The following is a 25,953-nucleotide window of genomic DNA, read 5'->3' on the forward strand; positions in this document are numbered from 1 at the left end:
CTAGGGTAAAATCTGGAAGGTTTAAGTAGTTAAGATCTTCTTTTCACAGCCAGTGTTCTGTCAGACAATTTACATCAATGATAGATAATTCGTTTTGTATAAATATTTCTAAATTAAGTTTTTTTGCTGTGGTAAGGCCTTGTACGTTTTGATGAAATATATTTACATTAATTGTTGCATCTTTACAATTTACAATAAAATATTATCTTTAAGTTTGTGCGGAGCACTCCTTATTCTTTCGGATGTTCTTCTTGTGTTTTAGTAACTCTTTTATCATTTTCCACTTCCTTGTCTTTTTCATCTTTTCTCACTTCACTGCAATGTTCATTTTCTGTTTCACTACCGATCACTATTTCCTTTTCTACACTATCCTTAACATTACAACTTTTTTTCACTTTTTTGTGTATTAATTGCAAAACGTTTCTCTTCTAAATTACTTTGTGTTTCTTCTCGGTCCCTTTTGTTGGGGTGTGGGGCAGGGAGAGTTATGACATCAACAATGTACCAGAATACCCAAACACAAAAATTGTCACCTATGCCGATGACACAACTGTTCTTGCCAGAGGTATCGACCCTAGGAAGCTTGAAATAAGCACTTTTATCACCATAAACCAACTGGCACAATACTTAACTTCACATGGATTAATAATAAATAACAATAAAACAAAATTTATGATATTCAATACAATCCGAAACATGGATTTTGAGTTACAAACACTATGCATAGACAATGTGCTCATAGAAACTGTATCTTCAGTAAAGTTTTTGGGAATAACACTAGATCAAAAATTAACGTGGGAAGAACAAATTAACAACATCTGCAGTAAATTATCATCTAATCTATACCTGCTAAAACAAATGGCTGAATATAATTTAACAGAAATTAACAAATGCATACATTATGGACTAATTTACCCCTATGCTGAATATGGCATAATAGCTTGGGGTGGATCATTTTATAATAATACTGTCAGAATACTGAGACTTCAAAAGAGAGCACTTAGAATAATGTACAAACTAGGCTGTAGGGAATCTTGCAAAGAGTTATTCAGGGAAAAACAAATAATGACAATATACTCCCTATACATCTATAAGGCTATAATGTTTGTTCTAAATACTGGAAGCATGACTAAAAATAACCAATTACACAACCACAATACAAGGGGGAAAGATAATTATTACCAGAACCAACACAGACTCAATATCTCAAAACAATCACCAATGAATGCCGGAAAAATATTCTACAACCAGCTGCCTCATGACATAAAACTGATATCTCCAAAAGATAATCAAATACAAACAATAAAAAAATATTTGACAGATAGAGCTCTCTACAGTATCGGAGAATTCATGGAACAAGACAATACAAGGCCAATGTACTAAAAAAGGTGTATTTTAATTGTATTCTTATTTCAATCATGCAACAATGATAATGTGTTTTTTTATTTTTATTGTAGTGTAATGAAGTGTATTTTTCATTTTTAATTTGGTGTAGTGATGTAATGTACTACGCAATGTTTCTTCTTTTTTGTTATGATGTACTTAACTAATTATTATTTCATTATGTATCTTGACGTTTTCCATGCCCTTTTAAACAAGGGTCAATGGAAGAAAAATAAAATTCAAATTCAAATCACCTGTGTTCTGCGAGGGTGGTGTATTAGTTAATAGTGCATAGAAATTATCGAACAGAATAGTTTTACCTTTTCCATTCAGATGTTGGCCATGGTTTGTGTTACTATCTCTTCCAATTTCACTAAGACTTAGCATGTTTTTTCTGTGGGAGAGGATTTACAGACTTTGGAAATTTTTGAGTTCACATGGTTAATTTCTAAATTTACACAGGATGTTGGTATTAGGTCGTATCTGTGTGGGATGACAGTATTTTTTGTTGCTTCAAGGCAGTTTTTAAGCACTGAAATGACCAATTTTCCTTCATTTCTTGATATATCATTGGATCCACCCATTTTGATCACATGGTCATTTCTTCCATCCTTGCACATTAAGGTAATGATTTAACAACTTCTCTCAATGGGGCACCAGGTTTAGTAAATCCAGATACCTTGTATTCACTACGTTTTTCTCCCAACTTAGAAGTAATACCATGACTATGGCTATCTTCCAAAATTAAGACATTGCCTTTGTATCTTTTATTGGCTACAGTTTTTTGGTCGTATTTATTTGTGTCAGGGCGTTTACTTGTTTTCTAAAGATTTCTCATTTGACTGATTTGTTTCAATGGGAAAGCATTTGCACTTGATGTGTGAGTCGGTGCAGTTGTTGTGGGGTCAACTTCTGCATTGTTTAGCACTTCAAATGGTTTTGGATGCACAACTGTATTCAGGGGTGCCCATTCCCCCTCCCCACAAAATTATGTCATGTCATCCCCCCAGATCATATCGTAATCCTCACAAAGTATTTAATTACAACAATGTGTCTACCGAAAGTAACTTTTTCCTTAGCTTTACTGAACACTATACTTGACCTGCCCCTCCTCCCTAAAAAAGACCACCCCTAAAATCGTTTATCCTAATCCCCCCAAAATAGTTTGGATGAATATGTAATAATTTATGTCTATCTGAATGAAATACCATGTTAAACTCTCCATATTTTAATTGTTCGATTTTCTAAAAAAAATTAAACCTAGCACATTGTTTGGTAAAATGTAGTAAATTAAATTAAGTAAATATGCATATAAATAGTGTTTATTTTATAGGTTGAGTATTTAATACAAATTTTTACACACCTTAAGATAAAGATAGAAAATTCAAACCAAATAACATGCTCAAGATGTATGACCGATTCATGTATTGTTTCACGAGATGTTATTAATGAATATCGAAAATATCATTTGTCTTGTAATGCTGCAATAGTATAAAATTATAAATTTACCTCAGTAAAGAGCCAAACAGCCATTCTTGTAAGAAAGAATTGCGAGCGAAGCGAGCAAGAAAATTTTAACATCCATTTCTTTTCAGGCTTTCAAGGATATTAATTTAATGGAGTGTCAATAGTTTCTTAGGATCCCTAGATATTTAATCTTTTCTAGCTTCTCTTCTGATACGTTTGGGGTCGAAAACTTGTGTATACCATATTGCTAAATACAGTCTCCAAAATTTAATGTTCGAATTCTCTCTCCACTACAGAAATCCCTTGATAACCTAAGATTTAGCACTTTATCAAGTGCTTCCTATCTCCCCCTTTAAATGTAATACCAAATCCTACCACCAAAATTTCCATGCCAATTTTAGACTTACTGTTGATATTGAAGAGTGGATATTGCCTCCCCCAAAAAATTAATTCTCAGTCTCCACATCAGAATCTCCGCAATAGTCTAAGACAACAGTAGTACACAAGAATTGGATACTCCCTCAATTTAATGCTCAATCCCTCTCTAACTAAAATACCTGCCATAACCTAAGACCTAGAGTTGGATACTGTCACCCCCAAAGTTTAATTCAGAATGCCCCCCCCAGAACACACATACCAATTAAGGCATAATATGTAAGAGTTGGATATTTCTCTCCCCCCCACACCCTTCGATAATAACCTTAAACACTTTTCTTTTCTTCATCTAATGGATTAAATTTTGTGCATTTAAGGTGTAAAATGTTTACATATACGAGGTATGGCTAGCAAAAAACCGGATTGGTGTTGCTGTTGACAAACTGCAAGCGCATCAAGGTCAAGCGGTGCATGAGTGTGTAACGTGATATCCTGCCTATCGACTGTGTGATTTCTCAGGGTGCGCGGCGCTCCGTTCCGCTGTAGCTTGTCGACGAAGTGAACCGTACATCTGTGCTCCATCAGAAAAATGTTAAGTGTGAAAGTGGAACAGCATATCAATGTGAAGTTTCTTATGAAACTCGGAAAATCTGCCACAGAAACTTATGGTTTGTTGAAGGAAGTATTAGGAGATGAGTGTTTATCCCGCACGCTAGTGTCTGAGTGGTTTCAAAGGTTTAAAGAGGGACGAGAAGTGATCGCGGACGGCTCGCGTCCTGAACAGCCTTGCACGTCGAAAACGGAATCGAACATTGCAAAGGTCGGTGAATTGATTCGAGAGGATCATCGCTTGAGTATTCGAGCTATTGCAAAACAACCAACATTATTACATTAAGGTGCTGACGACCCTTCGTGAGCGAGTAAGAAGACGTCGACCTGATTTGTGGAAAAGCAAGTCATGGATTCTTCATCAGGACAATGCTCCTGTCCATACGGCATTGTCAGTCAAGGCTTTTTTGGCCAAGCATGGGATCCCAGTGTTAGAACATCCACCCTATTCGCCGGGTATCACTCCGTGCGACTATTTGTTATTCCCAAAGGTCATATCAGCACTGAGAAAAACCAGATTTACGACCGTAGAACCTGTGAAAACAAAAGCGACGGAAGTCATGAACGTGGTTTCAGAAAATGATTTCCAGCACTGCTTCCAGAAATGGAAGATTCGTATGGAGCGGTGTATCGATAGTTCAGGGGAGTACTTTGAAGGAGATAATGTTTGTATTGTACAAAATTACCAATAAAAGATTTTGTAGCAACAGTCCGGTTTTTTTCTAGCCACACCTCGTATTTCACAAAAATATATAAATGTTGAATTTTATATTATTTGAAGGGAAAAAATCCCCCCAAAAAATTCGATGGTGCAACCTGCGCCATAATCCCCCCCCCCCCCCATGGGCACCCCTGACTGTATTTGATACACTGTGATTGCCTGCATAGTTGTTGTTGAACAAGTTTATCGTTGACTTCTTGTTTATGTTTTGTTTGACCACTTCTGACCATGTACCATGTTCCATCTTCTCTTCTCGTTTCCTGTTTAACAGTTCTAATTTATCTGCTTCGAGAATTTTTATGAATGCACTTTTTGTTGATAATTCACCTTGCAGTTTTTCTATTTCCAGCTCCGCTTTGTTACAATTACAACAGCCTGGCATTTTTATGATTTTGATTAACTAATTTTTACCTGTTTATCACTACACTATGTCCTGAGATACTTATGATGTTCGTGTCATCTGTGTGGTAGGTTTTTAGAAGTTTTTTTCCTATTATGTACAAGTTTTTTTTCACGAGCACAGTGGCACGTATAACTCTACTTGACACCATGTTTTAAGATTTGTGGCCCTCCTTCCTTTTATCCTATATATGGTTTAACATGGTGATTATGAGACACGTTTGCAAACATTTTGCTAGCTGGGTGATATTAAGAATTGTCCAGTATCAGTATCAGTATTGGTGGGAATTGGTAAGGGTATATATAAAGTATACACACACACACACACACACATACACCCCACCCCACCTCCTCACACACACACACATATACAGTGGCAGTGATTGGGTTCCAAAATGGGTGGGGTGTCAAAGTTAATTTATTTTCCTGGATAGATAACTTTTAGCATAGGTGCAGAAGTGGCAAAAAGTAGAGGGACAACTGCCCCTCCCCCCTAATCGCTGCCACTGCACACAGATACATATGCATATATAATTGCTGAAAATTGATGAGTATTGTGCCTTTTAATGATATTCAGTGTGAGTGTGTGTGTACATATATGTACGTATGCATGCAGTGGCTATGATTAAGGGGACAGTTGCCTGTTCCCACTTTTTACTACATTTGCCCTACACTATGTTAAGTCTTGTCTACCAAGAGAAAGTAAACTGTCCTTGCCTTCCAGTTTTGATACCCAATCACAACTACTGTATGTGTGTAGATATTTGCACGACTCCATACCTATAGGTTCAGAGATCGTTGGAGTCGATTTGGGGATGTAGATGAATGAACTATTGATGCAGGTTTAAACATGCAGTAGCCTGCCCCTGGATAAATATGTGAAATGATGAAGAGGGAAAGAAAAGTGTACTTTATACACTCACCTGACCCAATCTCAGCTGGCTAGCAGCCTGCAGAGTCAGAATCATTGTTTCTTTGCTGTGGCTTCACCGGCCCACTAACTTCTCTGGCAAGAGGCCCATGATGAGAGCAGATGAGGAGCCTGACAAACATCTTGGGCCAGCATTTGCAGCTCAAGAGAGTTATGTTATACCACTTAGAGACCCATCAACTGCAGCCAGGTTTGCCCCTCACTTGGAATCTGTTTTCATGCTCAGGTACTGCACCCATGGTGACAGGTCTGCCTGTCACCCCAAAATTAGGACTCTATTCTCGTCATACACACTCCCCATCCCCCTCCCCCCATTTCTGCTGAGCCTTCATTCTGAACTGCTGCCGTTTCTCCCTTTTTCCGGAAAGAAGAATTTCCCTACTTCGGCAGTGGTATATGTTCGGTAATGTCTGTATGATTGGGTCAGTGTACCTGTGAAGACTCTGCAACATCACTCAACACCCCACATTAACATCTATATCCTTATTATTAGGTAAACTGCAACTATGGCATGAATATTTGTCACAATACACACACAGCAAATAAGGACTACCACTCCTACAACACCAGGGGAAAGAATGACTTGTATGTTATATTATATTATGCCTATAAGCTTATAGATGTATTCTAAATGTACATGTACCAGGGAACCAAGAAAGGTCATGCGGTTTTAGTACAAAGAAGAAAAGGTCCAAAACAAATGTGTTTACCTTATATTTATTCTGCAAAATATCCACCATCCGCTTCTACAAACTTCCCCCATCTTTGTACAAGCCTGTAGATGCCATGTTTGAAAAAGTCTTTGTGTAGGGCCGCAAAAAACTGCACCACCGCGTTTTCAACCTCCTCGCGAGTTTGGAAATGTCGATTGCGCATATGGTTGTCCATAGACAAAAAAGGATGGTAGTCTGATGGAGCGATGTCGGGTGAATATGCTGGATGTGGCAGAAGTTCCCAGCCGAGAGAAGAAATCACCTCCAGGGTCATCTTTGCCGTATGCGGTTTATAACGCTATAGCGTTGTCTTGGTGGAAAAGAACATGCTTCCTATTCACTAATGCAGGTTGTTTTTTTGCAAGCTGTCCGGCCACTCTTTGCAATTGCATGGAGTACACCTCTTTGTTTATGGTTTTACCACTTTCCAAGAACTCATAATGCACAATCCCAGCCGTAGTCCACCGGACACACCGCATCACCTTCCGCTGATGAAGAGCAGGTTTTGCAGTTAAAGGTATGGTGTCATTTGACGATAGCCAATGGTATGAGCGTTTCTTGTTATCGTACATTACCACTTTTCATCACATGTCAAAATGCGGTCCAAAATTGGACAGTTGTTGTTCCTAGTGAGCAAGGAAGCGCAAATGTTCAGTCGTTGGAGACGGTTCGCAGCAGTCAGCTCGTGCGGGACCCACTTACTCAGTTTCCATGATTTGCCAAGCTCATGCAAGTGCTCACGAATTGTTTCAGCACTTATCGCAAATCGTTGAGCGAGTTCTTGACACGTTTGATGTGAATCCTCTTCAATTGCTGCCTTCAGTTGGTCCACATCGAGAGATTTCGGTCTGCCCGATCGAGGTTTGTCTGCCAGTGTCTCATCGCCACTCGAGAAGGTCTGAAACCACTTTTGCGCTGTCCGTTCACTAATTGTACCTTCTCCAAATGCTGCACATATTTTTCTTGCTGCTTCCGCTCCTTTTGTGCCCAACTTGTACTCATACAGTAAACACGTACTGATTACTGCATTCGACACAGCCATGGTTCACTGCGAATACTTGCTCTCGAACTATCGACTGCGACCTGTTATCTACGTTAGCCGACGTGCCAAGGAATGAGCTTTCCGCCAATCACACATACATGTACCCCTGGCGGCTGAACTGCGTACTGCCCCATGAAAACTACGGGCAGTTGTAAAAACCGCATGAACTTTCTTAGTTACCTGGTACAATATGACAATTTCAAACTTTTATGAAATTGAATGGATGCTAATAAATAAATAAATAAATCAATCAAAGGAGACCATATGTGAAATGTCTAGAATGATCCATTTTGGCAGGTGTTATTATTGATTGATTTGCTTTATTTTACTTCGCTTTTTATGCCACTTTTGGTTAATTTGTGAATATGGGGATGAGTGATGATATGATGAATGGACACTCACAAACATCCATGCCCAGGCCTGGATTTGAACCCAGGACCCCAGGCATCGTAGCACGATGTGATAACCACTCTGCCACAAGGGCCGGCAGGTGCTATTATTGTCTCACTAAAGATTGTATGTTGTTCCTACCCATCCATGAGCAAATTATGGTAGAGAGGTTAGAGGAGCCCATCAGCTATCTCCGAGACATCTCTGTTTTTCACAAGCTAAAAATAATTTGTATATTGCTCTGAATATAAAAATATACACTAAACATACAAGGAAAAATATGTTAACTTTCTGTGAACTGAAGTCTTACACTGAAATAAACATTCTTTTATATTTTTTAAACAAAATTAGCAAACATTAGAAGGTTCTTTTTCAAATACTAAACCTTACAGGCATGTCCTTCGTAAAAATGTCAACCTCTCTTCCATGCAGTATACCCTGGATTGCATTTTGCAGACTAAGGTTCTAGTAATGTCTGGATTGATTGATTGATTTTGAGTATAATCACAGCCAGTATAATCCTCTGTGGGGCTAGTGTTGTGTCATATTAATTTGTGTTTGTCCTTTTATCAATTTCATCTTATGACAATTCATCCTCATTCAAACAAATCTTACAAATTATACAGTCCAGTGTTCGGAAAGTTACTTTTTAGAAGGTAACTAGTTACAGTTACAGTTACTTGCTTAAAAAAGTAACAGAGTTACAGTTGTTCATTTTAAAAAGTAACTCAGTTACAGTTGCTCATTTTAAAAAGTAACTCAGTTACAGTTGCTCATTTTAAAAAGTAACTCAGTTACAGTTACTTTTACAGTTACCTTCCACTGGAAAGTTTCTTGCAAACAAATTACACAAATCGATTACTAATTGTTTTTCTTGTATGTACGCATTGCTTGCATTGTAGAATTATTTTCTTGTAGCTTATGGTTATTACATGCATAAGAAAACAGTTTTTCGATGTGATGTTTCAGGAGAACACATGCTTCCTTCATCAGACATTTATTTATATTTTGACTAAAGATACAGTTATAACAATGGTTAGCAATTTTTTAAACAAAAATAATCGGTTATATAATGGATGTTGTCAATGTTACATTGTTGTAATATAGCAACCTAACTGTGAAAAGAAGCAGTCTGTTTTATTTCGCAACAAAACTAAAGGAAAAGAGAAATACAGCCAAAGATAAAAAATCTGTTGAAAAGACATTTGTGTGCATTCCATTCCTCAAGGGGTGTTGGAGATTTATCTATAAAAGTAACCATGTTTATTCTTTCTTTATATATTTTATATTGCATATAGCTTCAATTGTTTATTTGTGTATTTCAAATGTCTTAAGTAACCTGCACTCCCATTGGCTAATTTAATCTTAGCGCGGTGTCTAGTTGCCGCCATTTTAGCGCGGTAGTTACTTCCAGCCAGTGTGCGTAGAGAGGCCACTCGGGACACAGCCAGAAACCGTCGCGGACAATTATGGATACCGCAAGCCCAACGTGGCTACGTTTCATTAGTGGCGCGTTGTTGTAACACCAGCTGCAACTTCGTGTAAACAGTTTTCCCTAGAGAGGAGTGCATGGGAAGTGTAATCAAGTGTTATGTGCATATACCTTATAATACATAGTTATAGTTATCAGTGTGTGTGCCTGTGTTTTCTTTACAACTACCAAGAGGATCGCGGTGAACTTTGCCCTGTAGCGACACAATCCATACCAGAGAGATGTAAGTGGTACCTACAATTTCACTTACATTTAGATCCTACCGGTTCGGATCATCATTCATTTCTGGTCCTTCACAGCCGGACAGGTTCTACATTCAGTTTTGGTCCTGTACGGTCCGGTACGCAATCACATTTGGTCCTCCGCAGGCCGCGATCTCCTTTGTATTGAACATGAGGTACGTTACTATCAGTGATTTTAGTGACATTGTGTTGTGCAAACATTATTTTCAAGTACAGTAACTACAAGTTATTGAAAGCATTACGTCATTCGTTGTAGCGCGCGAGATATTTTCCACGCGGCTGAAGGACACGCCCGGTACTTACCCGAACGACAGCGCTCACGCTGTTCGCTTGTCAGTGACGTTTCACACTCCTCTCCCTTCTCCCCTCCCGCTGTGTGAGGAACAGTCGGCGACCAGTGACATGACGTCATACACCGCTGGTGTGTCGCTGAGTTATTTTTAGACTGCAGTTTTCTGTTCCCCCGCGGGACTGGCTTTTTCGTTCGTTTTCGTGCGGGAGCGAGGAGAAACGTATCGCGGAGAGTTGCATCAAGCGACCCACGCGTGCAGACGTGACATTACCATAGCGACCGTGCATCAGCTGTTCGAGTACCCGCAGTGTTGCAGCCTAACCAGGATTTCAGATGCCCAGATGGTCCAGTGAATGCCAGATCGGTGAGTACAACAGTGTTTGGTTCAATATTTCCTCATTTTTTCCTTTCATTTCAATACGCATCGCTTGTCCCTCCCACCTTGAGGCATGGCAGACTTAGCACATCTTCTAAAGCAACGTGCCGCCTACAGGGGGCAAATAACGAGATTGCAGTCGTATATTAGCAGTGTTGATCCAGAGGCGCCGAATGCTCAACAGATCAAGGTTCGGCTGGAGCAACTGAACACATTATGGCCCAAGCTGGAAGAAATTCAGGATTGCATTGAATTTGAAGCCACAGACGATGAACACACGGCAGTTCGAGAGACAATCGAACTTTCATATTTCGATCTCAAGTCGCAGATGCTAACATTAATTGAGGGAAATCATTCAAATACAGACGGCGCGGAAAATGAACACAGGGCTTCGTGCAAGTCTCAAGTTAAGTTGCCATTAATAGAGCTTCCACATTTCAGTGGAAATTACACCCAATGGGTATCATTCAAAGACACATTTTCTTCGCTCATACATGATAATTCGGATATTTCAGATATTCAGAAATTCCAGTATTTACGTGTCGCACTGAAGGGTGAGGCATTGCAAATCATTGAAAGCATACCAATTACAGCATCCAACTACGGTGTAGCGTGGAAACAACTCCAAGAGCGTTTTGACAACAAGCGTCTCATAGCTGCTTCACACGTCAATGATATTTTGCATATAAAACCAGTGTCGAGAGAAAACGCAGAAGAATTGCGATCGTTCACAAACACAGCTATCAGTTCCATCTCAGCGTTAAAATTATTAGCAGGAGATAGTTCACTATCAGATATAGTATTAGTTCAACATCTTACTTCTCAGCTTGATGCCACCACACGAAAAGCTTTTGAATTAGAAGTGAATGATTCTGAATTCACCACTCTTGACAGTTTGTTTCAATTTCTAGAGCACAGAACCAAGGCTTTGGAGAAATTCAAACCAATTTCCAATGAAAAATCAACATTCAAACCACAGTTTAGTGGCAACACCAAACAACAAAGTCACAAACCTGCGCATCCTTCTCCTTCAAGATCGTATGTTTCTACTGTATCTCCTTCATGCCTGTATTGCAAGGATACTATGAAGAATAATAAGCATCCGCTGTTTGCGTGCAGTTCTTTCAAAGCAGCTACTATAGCTCAGAAATACAAATTTCTTCGAGAAAACCAGATCTGTTTCAATTGTCTTGGACAGTCAGATCACCAGGGATTTAGGTCAGGATGCAAGGCAGGATCTTGCAAGTATTGCGGCGAGAAACATAATTCCCTTCTTCATGAAGATAAGAACGGTAGAGAACGTCAAACACAGAAGCGGCACAGTCAACCCAGTAGTAAATCTGCAGTACGCGATGATACTCGTTTTCAGGATCATGATGCCCAGACTAAAGCAACATATTGTTCTGTCAAGAACAGAGAAACTTCGCAAGTTCTCCTAGCCACAGCAGTCATAAAAATCAAGAACGCATACGGTGAGTGGCTCCCATGTCGTGCACTTTTGGATGGAGCCTCGCAGAGTAATATTATGACAGAGCATCTTGCTCAGCAGCTACGCATCAAGAAACAAAAACGCCGAATTCCAATCCAAGGGATAAATGAAGCTACAGTCCAAGCCTTTCACACCATGGAGACGCAGATTAAATCCAGCATAAGTGGATTCACCATGGATATATCTTGTTCCATCTTGCCAAGCATCACAGGTTCGATGCCAGCGCAGAGGCTCGAAACTTCCACATGGGGAATTCCGAGTGACATACATTTAGCAGATCCTAGCTTCCATACACCTGGCAACATTGACCTACTTCTGTCTGCAGATGTGTTCTACACGATTCTCAAACCAGAAAAACTTTCAAGAACAGGAAACTATCCAGCGTTGCAAAACACTGAATTTGGGTGGATTGTAGCAGGAAGGATTCCCAATGCACCATCTACGAACGGACCTTCGAAGTCATTCTTTGTTCGCACAGAAGATACAGTCAATTTCCATTTACAGAGATTTTGGGATTTGGAGGAATTCCATGATAAGTTGCCTTCACCAGAAGAAATCGCCTGTGAAAAACATTTCCAGGAAACTACATCTCGTGATCGAGAAGGTCGATACACAGTCAAGCTACCCTTGAAGAAGGACAGATCCGTTCTTGGGGATTCTCTGCAAACAGCGATTTCACGATTTAACCAATTAGAAAGAAGACTGGATCGGAACATGGAATTGAAAAGAGAGTACACAGAATTCATGGTCGAGTACCAACAACTCAAACACATGCAACCAATTGGGACATTGGAAGATGTATCCAGAGACAAGGAGACAAGGTACTACATTCCACATCACTGTGTGATCAAGGAATCAAGCAAAACTACACGTTTAAGAGTGGTTTTTGATGGAAGCTCGCCCACAACTACGGGGGAATCGTTGAACAGTATACAAATGATTGGTCCCACGATACAAGAAGAATTGTTTTCAATCCTGCTCAGATTTCGTAGTTACAAAATCGCACTGACTGCAGACACGGCTAAAATGTATAGGCAAATTAACATGCATTCAGAAGACAGACCACTTCAATGCATCTTATGGAGAGCATCACGTGACGAACCAATCCATGTTTACAGTTTGAACACAGTCACTTATGGATTAACTTCAAGTTCATTCTTGGCCACAAGATGCCTCAAACAGTTGGCAGAAGATGAATTATCAAATTTCACAGTAGCCACTCATGTCTTGACACATGACTTCTACGTTGACGATTTTCTGGGAGGAAATCATTGCATTGAAGGTGCAATAAAGCTGCGTGAAAGTCTCACAGAATTACTCCAGAAGGGAGGATTCAATCTACGTAAATGGTGCTCCAATAGCAAGGCAGTGTTGCAATCTATTCCAGAAGAATTGAAGGCAGTACAGGATCTAGTGCAATTCGACACAGAAGGCACAAAAACATTGGGAATTTCATGGTGCCCATCCACGGACGAATTTCTCATGGACAGCAAGGTCGCCACAACAGTGGATGTAGGCTCGTTGAAGATCTTCTCAAAGCGCCAAGTTGCCAGCATAATTGCACAAGTGTTCGATCCAATCGGACTAATATCGCCAGTGGTGATAACATACAAGTCATTCCTGCAGCAGTTATGGCTCCACAATGTAGGATGGGATGATCCGCTTCCTATAGATTTGCAGAAAACATGGCGTCGTCTTCATTCGCAGCTCACATGTATTAACGAAGTAAAAGTACCACGGTTCGTTTTGGCTCCAGGAGACATCCATAAAGTTCAAATTCACGGTTTCTCTGATGCATCAGAGAGAAACTATGGCAGTGTTCTCTTCGTAAGATCAATTGATTCAGAGGGTCACATAAGTGTGAACTTATTGTGTTCGAAGTCCAAGGTGGCTCCGGTGAAGAGAACCACTTTTCCACGTTTGGAATTATGTGCGGCAGTTCTACTAGCCAAACTGGTACACAAAGCATTGTCCATACTGCGTCTATGTATAGACACCATTCACCTATGGACCGACTCAAAAATCGTCCTAGCTTGGCTGGCGTCACCAGCCAGTAAATGGAAACCTTTTGTTGCCAACCGGGTTGCTATGGTACAGGAACTCACACAGGTCAGTGATTGGAAGCACGTTCCGTCAAAGGACAATCCTGCAGATCTGATCTCACGAGGAGTCGATGCAAAAACTATCAGATCACTTCAGCTTTGGTGGCACGGACCCACCTGGCTCCAAGAAGATGAGACACAGTGGCCATCATCCAGTTTAGCATTCCGTCCAGACGACAACACTATTCCAGAGCAGCGTAAGGTAGCAGCTACCACATTGGTCACTCATGTAACAACTGCAGAAGAAATCATATCTAGATATTCAAGTTTATCCAAGCTGCTGAGAGTAGTGTCACTCTGCAAAAGGTTCGTCAGCAATTGCAGAAGCTCAAGAGAGAAAAGGAGTGAAGACCTTACCACCTTTGAAATTCAAGGCGCCACACTTGCCTGCATCAAGATAACACAACGCGCATTCTTCTCTCAGGAAATCAAAGATTTGTCTGACAAGCAGCAAGTACACAACAAAAGCATTTTGAGGAACCTTCATCCATTTCTCGACAATGAAAAAGTAATTCGTGTCGGAGGAAGATTGGAAAACAGTGAACTGGAATTCCAAAGCAAGCATCAAATTATTCTTCATCCGAAGAGTCATTTCGCGAAAATTCTGATAGTATCAGAACACAAGAGACTTATGCATGCTGGTCCACAGCTTCTCATATCATCACTTCGTGAGAAATACTGGATACCTCGCATACGACAGGTGGTCAAGCAGATCATTCATCAGTGCAACATATGCTATCGTTTGAAGGCTTCAGCCTCCCAGCAGCTGATGGGGCAGTTACCCTCCAGTAGAGTGAGACCCAGCAAGGCATTCCATCACGTAGGCGTTGATTACGCAGGGCCATACCACATCAAGACCGGAGCCGCAAGAAGCAGATCCACAAGAAAATGCTACATTGCAGTTTTCACTTGTCTTGCCACAAGGGCAATTCATCTAGAGATTGTCTCAGACTTGACATCACAAGCCTTCATCGCAGCTCTACTACGCTTCACCGTGAGAAGAGGAAAGTGTGCAAGTATTTTTAGCGACAATGCTACGACGTTCCATGGTGCTAAAAATGAATTGCAGGAATTACGTAAACTCTTTCAATCACAAGAGTTCAACAAGGACATCAACAGTTTTGCAGCAGAAGAGAATTTCCAGTGGAAGTATTCTCCACCACGCAGTCCATCATTCGGCGGGATTTTTGAAAGTGCAGTGAAGTCTATGAAATACCATCTTCGCAGAGTAGCAGGAAACGCCGTGCTAACATACGAAGAACTATTAACTCTGCTATGCCAAATAGAGGCCTGCCTCAACTCCCGTCCTCTTTCCACACTCCCTGATTCTCATGATGAATTCAGCTACATTACCCCTGGTCATTTTCTTATTGGAGGTCCTCTAACCTCATTTCCTGAACCAAACATTACAGATCTGGCTGCCAACAGATTATCCAGATGGCAGCGTATACAGCAGTTCCAGCAGCGAGTATGGAGGAAGTGGTCTCAGGACTACCTGCATAGCCTGCAGCAGCGACAGAAATGGACAGCCGTTCAGTCGAATTTGAAGCCTGGCACACCAGTGCTATTAAAGGAGGACAATCTTCCACCACTCTCGTGGAGAGTCGGCGTCATCCAAGAAGTGTTTCCGGGAAGGGATAACCTAGTGCGCGTAGTCACCGTTCGTACTAGAGACGGAGTCTACAAGAGAGCATTAAGCAAAATTGTGCCTTTACCACATTGGGAAGAAGACGCTCCATGAGTTAAACATTGACAATGTATCCCCTAGTGTTAGGTTGGATGTGAACATTCCAACGGGGGGGAGTATGTTGGAGATTTATCTATAAAAGTAACCATGTTTATTCTTTCTTTATATATTTTATATTGCATATAGCTTCAATTGTTTATTTGTGTATTTCAAATGTCTTAAGTAACCTGCACTCCCATTGGCTAATTTCATCTTAGCGCGGTGTCTAGTTGCCGCCATTTTAGCGCGGTAGTTACTTCCAGCCAGTGTGCGTAGAGAGGCCACTCGGGACACAGCCAGAAACCGTCGCGGACAATTATGGATACCGTAAGCCCAACGTGGCTACGTTTCATTAGTGGCGCGTTGTTGTAACACCAGCTGCAACTTCGTGTAAACAGTTTTCCCTAGAGAGGAGTGCATGGGAAGTGTAATCAAGTGTTATGTGCATATACCTTATAATACATAGTTATAGTTATCAGTGTGTGTGCCTGTGTTTTCTTTACAACTACCAAGAGGATCGCGGTGAACTTTGCCCTGTAGCGACACAATCCATACCAGAGAGATGTAAGTGGTACCTACAATTTCACTTACATTTAGATCCTACCGGTTCGGATCATCATTCATTTCTGGTCCTTCACAGCCGGACAGGTTCTACATTCAGTTTTGGTCCTGTACGGTCCGGTACGCAATCAAGGGGATTCTCACATAAAATTGCCAAAATTTTTAGAAGATTTCACTTCAAAATTGTTTTTAGATCACCAAGAACTATAGAATGTACATTTAATGAATTCAAAATGAGAAACTCTCTACCAGATGTGGGAACCACAGGAATATATAATATAAATTGTTCATGTTCAAAGGATTATGTAGGACAAACAGCAAGGAAAATGGCAACAAAATGGCACAAACATGATTTGGACACTATAAATCTAAACCCTGCACAGGTTTGTCAGCTCACATCATCGAAGGAAAAAATTTGATTAAAAAGAGAAGGGTTTTAAAAAGATTGACGGGAAGCATAGTGTTGCGGTAATGACCGACTTCTGATGCGTTGATACTCTGGTAATTTAAGTTAACTGTTTTACCTTAGGCGTAGTTCTACCAGATGAATAACACGGTACATCGATTTAGATTTTAGAATATTTATAATACTAAAGAATACATATTGGTATGTAGAACCGTAATTACAACTGTCTAATATCGTAGATAATAGGAGACGCGCGCGTAGTATGTTGCACGGCCGAGCTCACATGAGCAAGTCCATCAGTCTATTCGCTGCGCACGCATGCACCGCAGACGGCTCGCAGCAGAATGCTTTATTCCCGAACATACTCCCCCCGGTTGAATGAACATAATTCAACTAATCTCCGTCTTTACCTATGGGGAGGAGCACAATTTTACCAACACTTCTTCTAAAAACTCCGTCTTTCGTTTTCACTGTCACTACACGCACTAGTCCATCGTTCCCAGGATGCACCGCTTCCACCTTAGCTAGTTTCCACTGTAGTGGGGGTACGTCGTCCTCCTTCAGCAGTACAACTGTCCCTGGAGATAAGTTCTTCGTGGAGGATGTCCACTTCTGGCGTTGTTGAAGTGAATGGAGGTATTCTTTATTCCACTGCTTCCAAATGGATCTTCTCATCTTCTGTATCAGCTGGTATCTGCTGAGTCTATTGTCAGGTATGAGGGTAAGGTAAGGTTCTGGGAAGGTGGTTATAGGTCTGCCAATGAGAAAATGCCCTGGAGTTAATATCTGGTAATCTGATTCGTCGGGTAAAATGCAAAGTGGTCTTGAATTTAATATTGCTTCAATCTGGCAAAGTAAGGTACTTAAATCTTCGTAGGTTAGTATGGTGCTTCCCATCACTCTTCGTAGATGATGTTTTAGCGATTTAATCGCCGCTTCCCAGAGTCCACCGAAATTTGGCTCTCTTGGCGGTATGAATTTCCATTCAAAGTGCTCATTTGCAGCGTAGTCTTGAATGATATCTTGAAACTGGGTAGATTCAAACATATTGCGTAGTTCCTGAAGTTCTCTGTGTGCACCTCGAAAGGTACTGGCGTTGTCACTGTAAATGGCTGCACATTTTCCTCTTTGAGATATAAATCTTTTCAATGCAGCTAAAAATGCTTCGGTTGTTAAATCTGTAACAATTTCAACGTGTACAGCCTTCGTTGAGAAACACACAAAAAGTGCAATGAAACATTTTCTCGTCGATTTGCTCCTTGGCACTCCAGTCTTTATCTTTATAGGCCCCGCGTAGTCTACGCCACTGTACATGAATGGATAAGCGGCTCGGATTCTGTGCTCCGGTAGATGTCCCATCAGTTGCTTACTAGCTTCTGATTTAAGTCTATGGCATTTAATACAATAGTGTAGGATGTGCTTAACTATTTGTCTTCCCCGGACGATCCAATATTTTTGTCTGATAGAGGAAAGTAGTAACTGTGTTCCAGCATGAAGTAATCTGCGATGTTCGTATTCAATTAACAGCCGTGTAAGATGGGCCTTAGGAGGCAAGATTATCTGATGTTTAGCTTCAAAAGCTAGATCGCTGTTTTGTAAACGTCCGCCCACGCGAACAATGGAATCGGCGTCGAGAAATGGATACAGATCTTTTATTCCACTGTTCGGAGAAACTTCTCTCTTGTGTGTTAAGTCTTCTATTTCCTTCGCGTAGAATAAGGCTTGCGTTGCTTTAATGCACGTATCTGTGGCTCGTTGCAAATCCTTGGCATTCAGTTTCGAAGTACAAACATTTCTCTTCGTGGGCCCCTTGCAATTATCAATGAAAATATGACAAAGTGCCATAACTCTTATCATTCTCAAAAAGTTAGAGAATCTCGTAAGAATTTCATCTGATTTGTGGGTAGTTACCAATGAGGTTATTTTCACCTTCCTTCGTTCTGGTACTTCTGTAGGTGGATTCATTCCAAAACTGATCTCGTTGATGGCCAACTTCGGATCTTCAGGGGTTCGACTCCTCTCGATAACATATCAGCAGGATTATCCTTTGACCTTACATGCCGCCAATCACACACCTGCGTGTATTCCTGTATTTGAGCCACTCTATTTGCCACAAAGGGTTTCCATGTCTCTGGGTCCTTTGCGATCCATGCCAAAACAATCTGCGAGTCTGTATATAAATATACCTTGTTTATTTGGAGATTCAATAAAGGTATCACTTTATTAACTAATTTTGCCAAGATAAGAGATGCGCACAGCTCAAGACGAGGTAAAGTTATTTTCTTAATCGGTGCAACTTTCCCCTTGCTGCACAATAACCGTGAATTAGCTTCTCCTCCTGCAGTTACAGTTCTGACGTAAATGCACGCGCCGTACATTCTCTCAGACGCGTCAGAAAACCCGTGGATTTGAATGTTTATAATCTTCCGTTTAGGTAAAATACATCGTGGAACCTTAATGTCTGAAATGTGGCATATTTGTGCTTGTAAAGTCTTCCATTCGTTTAATACATCTGAAGGTAACTCGTCGTCCCAGGATACATTTAATTTCCATAGTTTCTGTAGAAACTGTTTAAACAGTGCAATAACAGGCCCAATAAGTCCAAGCGGATCGAAGAGTTGCGCGATTTGACTGGCAACCCTGCGCTTGCTTAATGTATCTTGAACGTTCAAATCGTAGCAGTCCAAATTGTTTTCTTTCTTTGCACGTATCGTCGAAAAGCTTTGTTTATCGTAAGGAGGTTTGTTGCAGCCAGCAGCCGTATTGTTTCTTTGATTGTTGATAGCTGTGTGATTGTTTACACAACAAGCGTTGGTGTCTGCTTTCTCTGCTTGATCCCGCGTAGGGGAAGTTATAATGCATTTCTTCCTCCCATCGACTGGATTGCTGCGTGGATGGTAGGTTGTAAGATGATGTTTCTTCGCCGGTGCGAGTGTAGCCAACTCAGCACTGCGGTCTGGCGCTAGCGCTGAATCTTCGGCCGTTAATATGCAAAGAGTGTCGGCGGTGGTATTCCAATTGACACCTAGAGTTTTTGTACTGTCGTCGTTAAACAGAATCGTGTCTTTAACTTCCCGTAGCTCTAAAGGTATAGTTTCCATTACTCTTGCAGAATTGGATGCCCATTTTCGTAGCTTAAATCCTCCTGCCGATAATAATGCTGACAGTTCTTTACGTAGATTAATGGCTTGATTCTCGTCTTCTTGCCCTGACAGCAAGTCATCTATAAAAAAGTCTCTCTTCAGTATTTCAGCAGCTTGTGGATAGTTGTGCATTTCGTCTGTCGCCAGTTGCTGTAGGCATTTAGTTGCTAGATATGAGCTAGATGTCAGACCATAAGTTACAGTGTTTAATTCGTAGATCATCAGTGGTTCGTCGTGAGATTTTCTCCATAATATACACTGTAATTTCCTATCAGAAGGGTGCATATGAATCATCCTATACATCTTCTCAATATCAGATTTCAGAGCGATTATATGAGTCCTGAAGCGAAGCAGTAACCCGAACAGATCTTCTTGTAGAACCGGTCCTGCACTTTGTAGACAATTGAGTGACCTGCCACTGGTCGTTTTTGCTGAACCGTCGAATACGACTCGTACTTTCGTCGTGGAGCTGGCTATATTCACAACTGGGTGATGGGGGATGAAATATCGGATGTCTCCCGTTGCTGGTGCCTCTCGCACTTCCTGCACTGCTTGCATGTGGTGTAATCCCTCGTACTCGTTCATAAATTCCACATATTCTTCTTTCAATTCCAGTTCTCTATCTAGTCGGCGTTCTAACTGTAAAAATCTGGAGTGTGCATGTTCCAAAGATTCCCCTAATGCTGATCTATCTTCCGTCAAAGGTAAGCGTACCGTGTAAGTGCCATCTTCATTCCTTTCTGTAGTTTGGCGAAAATGTGCTTCCATTTTCTTTTCTTTAGGCGACATAATTTCTTCCGACAAATCTTCCACCGACCAGAAACGATGTAAAAGGATTTCTAACGGCTCACCCTGTATAAAGAATGATCTGCTTGGATGTGACGTTGTTCCTGGAGTGTTGCCCACTACAATCCAGCCAAACTGTGTATTTTGTAACGTAGGATAAGGCCCTTGTTTCGACATCTTCTCTGGCAGTAGGATATCGAAAAATATACTTGCAGAAATTAATATGTCAATCTTTGCAGGAACATTGAAGTTTTCATCCGCCAGGGCAATATCTGTAGGTATCTCCCATGTTGAAATATCCATTTTTTCTGCAGGCAAACGTTCCGTAATATTTTTGAAGGCAGAACATTGTGCCTCTACAGTAAATTCATTGAATCTTGATTTTAATTCCACATTCACAGCAAAAGGTGAATTTACAGTGTTGGAACTTATTCCCTGTATCAACGTATTTTGTCTCTGTCTTCGTAACCCAAGACGTTGTACCATATCCATACTAATGAGGCTCACTTGAGACCCCGGGTCCAATAAGATGCGGCAAAGCAAGTATTTTCCATCTTTGTCCTTTGCTAGAACACAGGCAGTAGCCAGCAAAACATTTTGGTTCTTATTCTTTACTGAATACGATGAACTGGTTCCCTCTCCGACTTGAGGGTTGGAAACACTGCTTGCTTCGTTCGCAGCTGATCTTCCTGGAAGGAGGGGAGGTACACGGCGCTCGCCACCCCTTTCTTCGTGCAAACTCGTGTGATGACGCAACCTACAGTACCTGCAAGAGCCTGCTTTACAATTTAACACTGAGTGATTAGCAAAACGCAAACAATTCGTGCATATGCGGTTCTCATGCAGGAATTTATATTTCTGTTTATTCGTCAATTTCAAAAATGACTGGCATCTGAATAAAGGATGAAAAGGAGAGGCATCCTTGCAATAGATGCAGCTTTTACCCGATGCAGTAAAATACATGTTAGATGCTTGTGGCGTTCTTGACCTGACGTTACTAACAGCTGGTGACCTTGAAAACGACTTTGTTGATGTCGAAGGTTCATTCGCTTCGAATTTCTGTAGATAGTTGCACTTAGCTTCTAAGAATATAAGCAATTCTTCGATGGTACTGAATTCTGTATTGCTTGATTGTTTCTCAAAGTCTCTTCTCGTACATTTATCCAATTTGGCTGAAAGATACTGAACGAGAAAAATATCAATTAGGTCCGCGTCTCCCTGAATGTTTCTTAATGCTTCTATAGAACTTCTAATCGTGGTCGTGAACTTTCTTAATTCTGTTACACTTTCCTTAGTGACAGAAGATACATTCAAAATGTCATTTACGTAAGCAGCGGCTATTAACTTTGGATTATTGTATTTGCGCTGAATCAAATCCCAGGCGACCTTGTAATTAGCACATGTGAGTTGCAAATTCTCGATCGTTTGTAATGCATCACCCTTTAACGAAAGCCGTAAATACTGCAATCTTTGTATGTCTGACAAGGTTTCATTTTTTTCTATGAGGGCTACAAAAATATCTAGAAACGATGAAAATTGAGTATAGTTTCCGTCAAACGTTGGTAAAGTTACATCTGGGAGCTTGATTGGAGATTTAGTTTCAGGCTTACATGTATTATTCTTTCTCGTCGAGTCTTTGTCTATTATTGAAAGCATTTTAGCTTCTAACGTGAAGTAACTTTGCTCAAGTGACGCTCTCTTCTCGTCGTGAGATTGTTCATCTGATAATTCAGATATCTTGTCCATTACATCCTCTAGTTTTGACCAAACACTGCCGAGTTGCTTATGCCTGGCTACAACTTCGTTTACATGACCACTTGCTTCGTCATAATTGGACACGTAGTTCTGAAGCCGAGTTAATTGTCCTTGAATTACACTGCGTTGTCTCACTAGCTTCTCAAGCATTTCACTTTCTTCCGGCATTTTCTCAGGCAAGGTTAGGAATATGAACAAACAAGCATGGAAAAGGAAAATAAAAGGATTTACTCACGTACATGGAATCTGCAGCCGTCGATAATTCCTCTGCTCTTGGCAACCCTGTGACTGGATCGTGCTGTCCGTTGATTCTCCTAGCTCGCTCTAATTTCCCCTCGCGCGGCGTGGCTGAAGTGGCGGGAAAACTGCTTTGTTCTGTAACTTCACTGTACTTTCACTGTCTGTATCACTTCACTTCACTAAACTGCACTTTCACCAGTCCCGTCGTTTACCGATATCCGTAATTCATCCGGTTTTGCGGAGGACCATATGTTGCGGTAATGACCGACTTCTGATGCGTTGATACTCTGGTAATTTAAGTTAACTGTTTTACCTTAGGCGTAGTTCTACCAGATGAATAACACGGTACATAGATTTAGATTTTAGAATATTTATAATACTAAAGAATACATATTGGTATGTAGAACCGTAATTACAACTGTCTAATATCGTAGATAATAGGAGACGCTCACGTAGTATGTTGCACGGCCGAGCTCACATGAGCAAGTCCATCAGTCTATTCGCTGCGCGCGCATGCACCGCAGACGGCTCGCAGCAGAATGCTTTATTCCCGAACACATAGAGTTGAATGTCTGGGAAGCTTCGTTCATTGCAGAAGAACACTGGAATAAATTAAATAATGAAAATGGTAACATAGATCCAGTATGGAGTTTTCTTTTTCACAAATGGAGTAAGCCACAATCTTTAAAATTTAATGTAACAGAAAACATTAAGAAACTTTGTGAAAACAATGATGACTTTAAATTACCTGATGATATTTGGGATTCATAATTTTAAATAAGAAATAATGTGATCAAAATGTTTTACCTAAAACAAAAATAAAAAAGACTGCTTCTTTTCACAGTTAGGTTGCTATATTACAACAATGTAACATTGACAACATCCATTATATAACGGATTATTTTTGTTTAAAAAATTGCTAACCATTGTTATAACTGTATCTTTAGTCAAAATATAAATAAATGTCTGATGAAGGGAGTGTGTGTTCTCCTGAAACGTCATAACGGAAAACTGTTTTCTTATGCTTGTAATAACCGTAAACTACAAGAAAATAATTCTCCAATTACTAATTGTAATAAAAAAGAAAGAAAACTATTGGATGCTGCTTACACAAGGGGAACAATTATGAGGTCACAGTTGAACAAACTACAGAAGCAAGAGACACTTCACAGCACACAACTGACAATGACAAACTGACAGCAATAGGAAAGAATTCTCCTCCTAATCTCATCTTCCTGCTTCTGAGAAATCCACCCCTCTTCCGAGGTATCCATATTGCTTTAGAATTGGGACTGCCAAACGGAAGATGAAGCATACGATATACCTGTCACTCTGAAATGCCTGGAACCCAGTGCGTACGGACTGGCTACGGATAAGAGACACATTTTGTTCAACAACTTTCTCTTTTCCTCTTCCATTGTTTGCAGGAATTAATGTAACAAAGGATGGACATTGTAACGCAGCAGAAACTAGTAGTTTATTGATGGTTCCAGTTCACTTTAAGTCCTAAATCACCAATAATTTACAACACTTATATACTAACTTAAATGTCATGAAGTAACTGTAAAAGTAACTGTTGAAATGTTACTTCTATTGGAAAAAGTAACTGTTACAGTTACATTTCTTTAAAAAAAGTAACTGTTACTTATAACTGAGTTACTTGAAACTAGTTACTTCCAAGCACTGATACAGTCACAGTTTTCTGTTTTCCCCATTGCACTTCTCTATGCATCACAATATGGTGTACAGACATGGGAAAAAATACTTCCCCCATAGAACATTAATACCAGTAGTCTTATGGCATGGGGGAAGTATTTCTTTCCTGACCATACACTAAGACTCCTCTATCACATGCTCTAGAACTGGAATAATTTCTCTGTTATTGGTGCCTTTCTTCTACAATCAGCCAAGTGAGCTAAGTTCATCCAGCTAACCATGGAAGGATTGTTAGAATTCCTTCACTCAGTGATACATTTGTTGATTGATTGGTTTATTTTACTAAGCTTTTCCATCTTTTTAGGCTAATCGTGAAAATAAGATGAGTGATGATATGATGAAATTGATGAAAGGACACTCACAAAGAGCATCGATGAAATCTGGGACACCTGGCATTGTTAACCACTCGATCATGGAGGTAGGCAGCATTTGTGGTTCATTTCACAGTAGACTGTGGCTCCATCAAGTAGCATGTTTGTGAAGATTTTTCTGAGCCACTCATGCTCCACACTAGAGTACTATATGGGACCACTTTCGCTCATTCATACTTGTTCGAGTCTTCCACCCTCAAGCTGTGCTTGAGTATATGCAATGGATTATAATTTTAGTGTCACAATAATCGTAGGCACATATATGTAAAATACCATCTGTCTTGGTAGTTTCAGTTCACAATAATCTATTTCATTTTCATATATGTGTATCACTGTGTACAGTGGAACCCTAATTTTACGTTCTCAGATTTTACATTTTCCCACATTATACATTCAAAATTGATGATTCCAACATAGCAAAATGCTATAAAATTTTCCTCTATTTTCCATTTTTCCACGTTTTAAGTTTTTCAGCTTGGTCCACTGAAAAACGCAAAATCAAGGTTTCACTGTATTGGTAAGATAAACTAAACAACATTTTTAACATAAAGATGATGACTATGTTCACTTACTTTTCAATATCGCAGCATTTTTCACATCACGATCCATATTTAAGGGCTCATTACCACAGACAAATTATGGTTATAGGTGTACTACAAGGCTTCAAGTGCATACTGCTCGTTTTGCCTGTTTGAGCATGATTCGTTAGAGTGAAGAAACTCTCAATTCCATACTCCATCTAGCATTGTCCGTGCACACTATTTGCCACTCAAACAAAATATCTTCCTGCAGCACTCTACTCCACACTGTCAAATGATGCACAAAAATCTTGGATTCGGAGCCAGCATCTGGTGTAAAGTAACATACCCTAGCATAAAACTTAACATATGCTCTGAAAATGTGCCAAAGAGTGGCGTCACCAAGTGGCCCTGCCCTGTGTAGAGGAACACTTGATTTGTCACATATCTTCATTATGCATCTTATCTTTTCCCTTTAAAAATAAGGCATAAACAAAAGTGGAAACGAATTATGAAATCAAATGAAATAGCTTTTAATCTACTTATTTTAAATAATATTTTGTGTTTCCATTTTACCTTTCAGGTTTTAAGAATGCAACCTCTGAACTTGTATGAATTTATTGCTGATTATTTAGAAGCTCTTTTAGCTGCTAGGGAAAGTGCGAAAGGTCAGTTTTGACTAATACGTAGCTATATTCTAAAGAAAGG

The 25,953-nt window shown here is 40.2% G+C and overlaps 1 protein-coding gene across 2 annotated transcripts in view; it reads left to right on the forward strand.

The window, feature by feature from the left end:
* LOC145980749 (uncharacterized) overlaps positions 1–25,953 on the forward strand; it is an 85,267-nt gene that overhangs the window by 22,092 nt on the left and 37,222 nt on the right. For both annotated transcript variants that reach the window (XM_083113809.1, XM_083113810.1), the window contains exon 3: positions 25,829–25,913. In XM_083113809.1, coding sequence (XP_082969935.1) covers positions 25,829–25,913 — 85 coding nt within the window. The remainder of the gene's footprint in view (positions 1–25,828; positions 25,914–25,953) is intronic.

This window comes from Lepisma saccharinum, chromosome 28, assembly GCF_977018435.1.
Source record: "Lepisma saccharinum chromosome 28, izLepSacc3.1, whole genome shotgun sequence".
NCBI lineage: Eukaryota > Metazoa > Arthropoda > Insecta > Zygentoma > Lepismatidae > Lepisma > Lepisma saccharinum.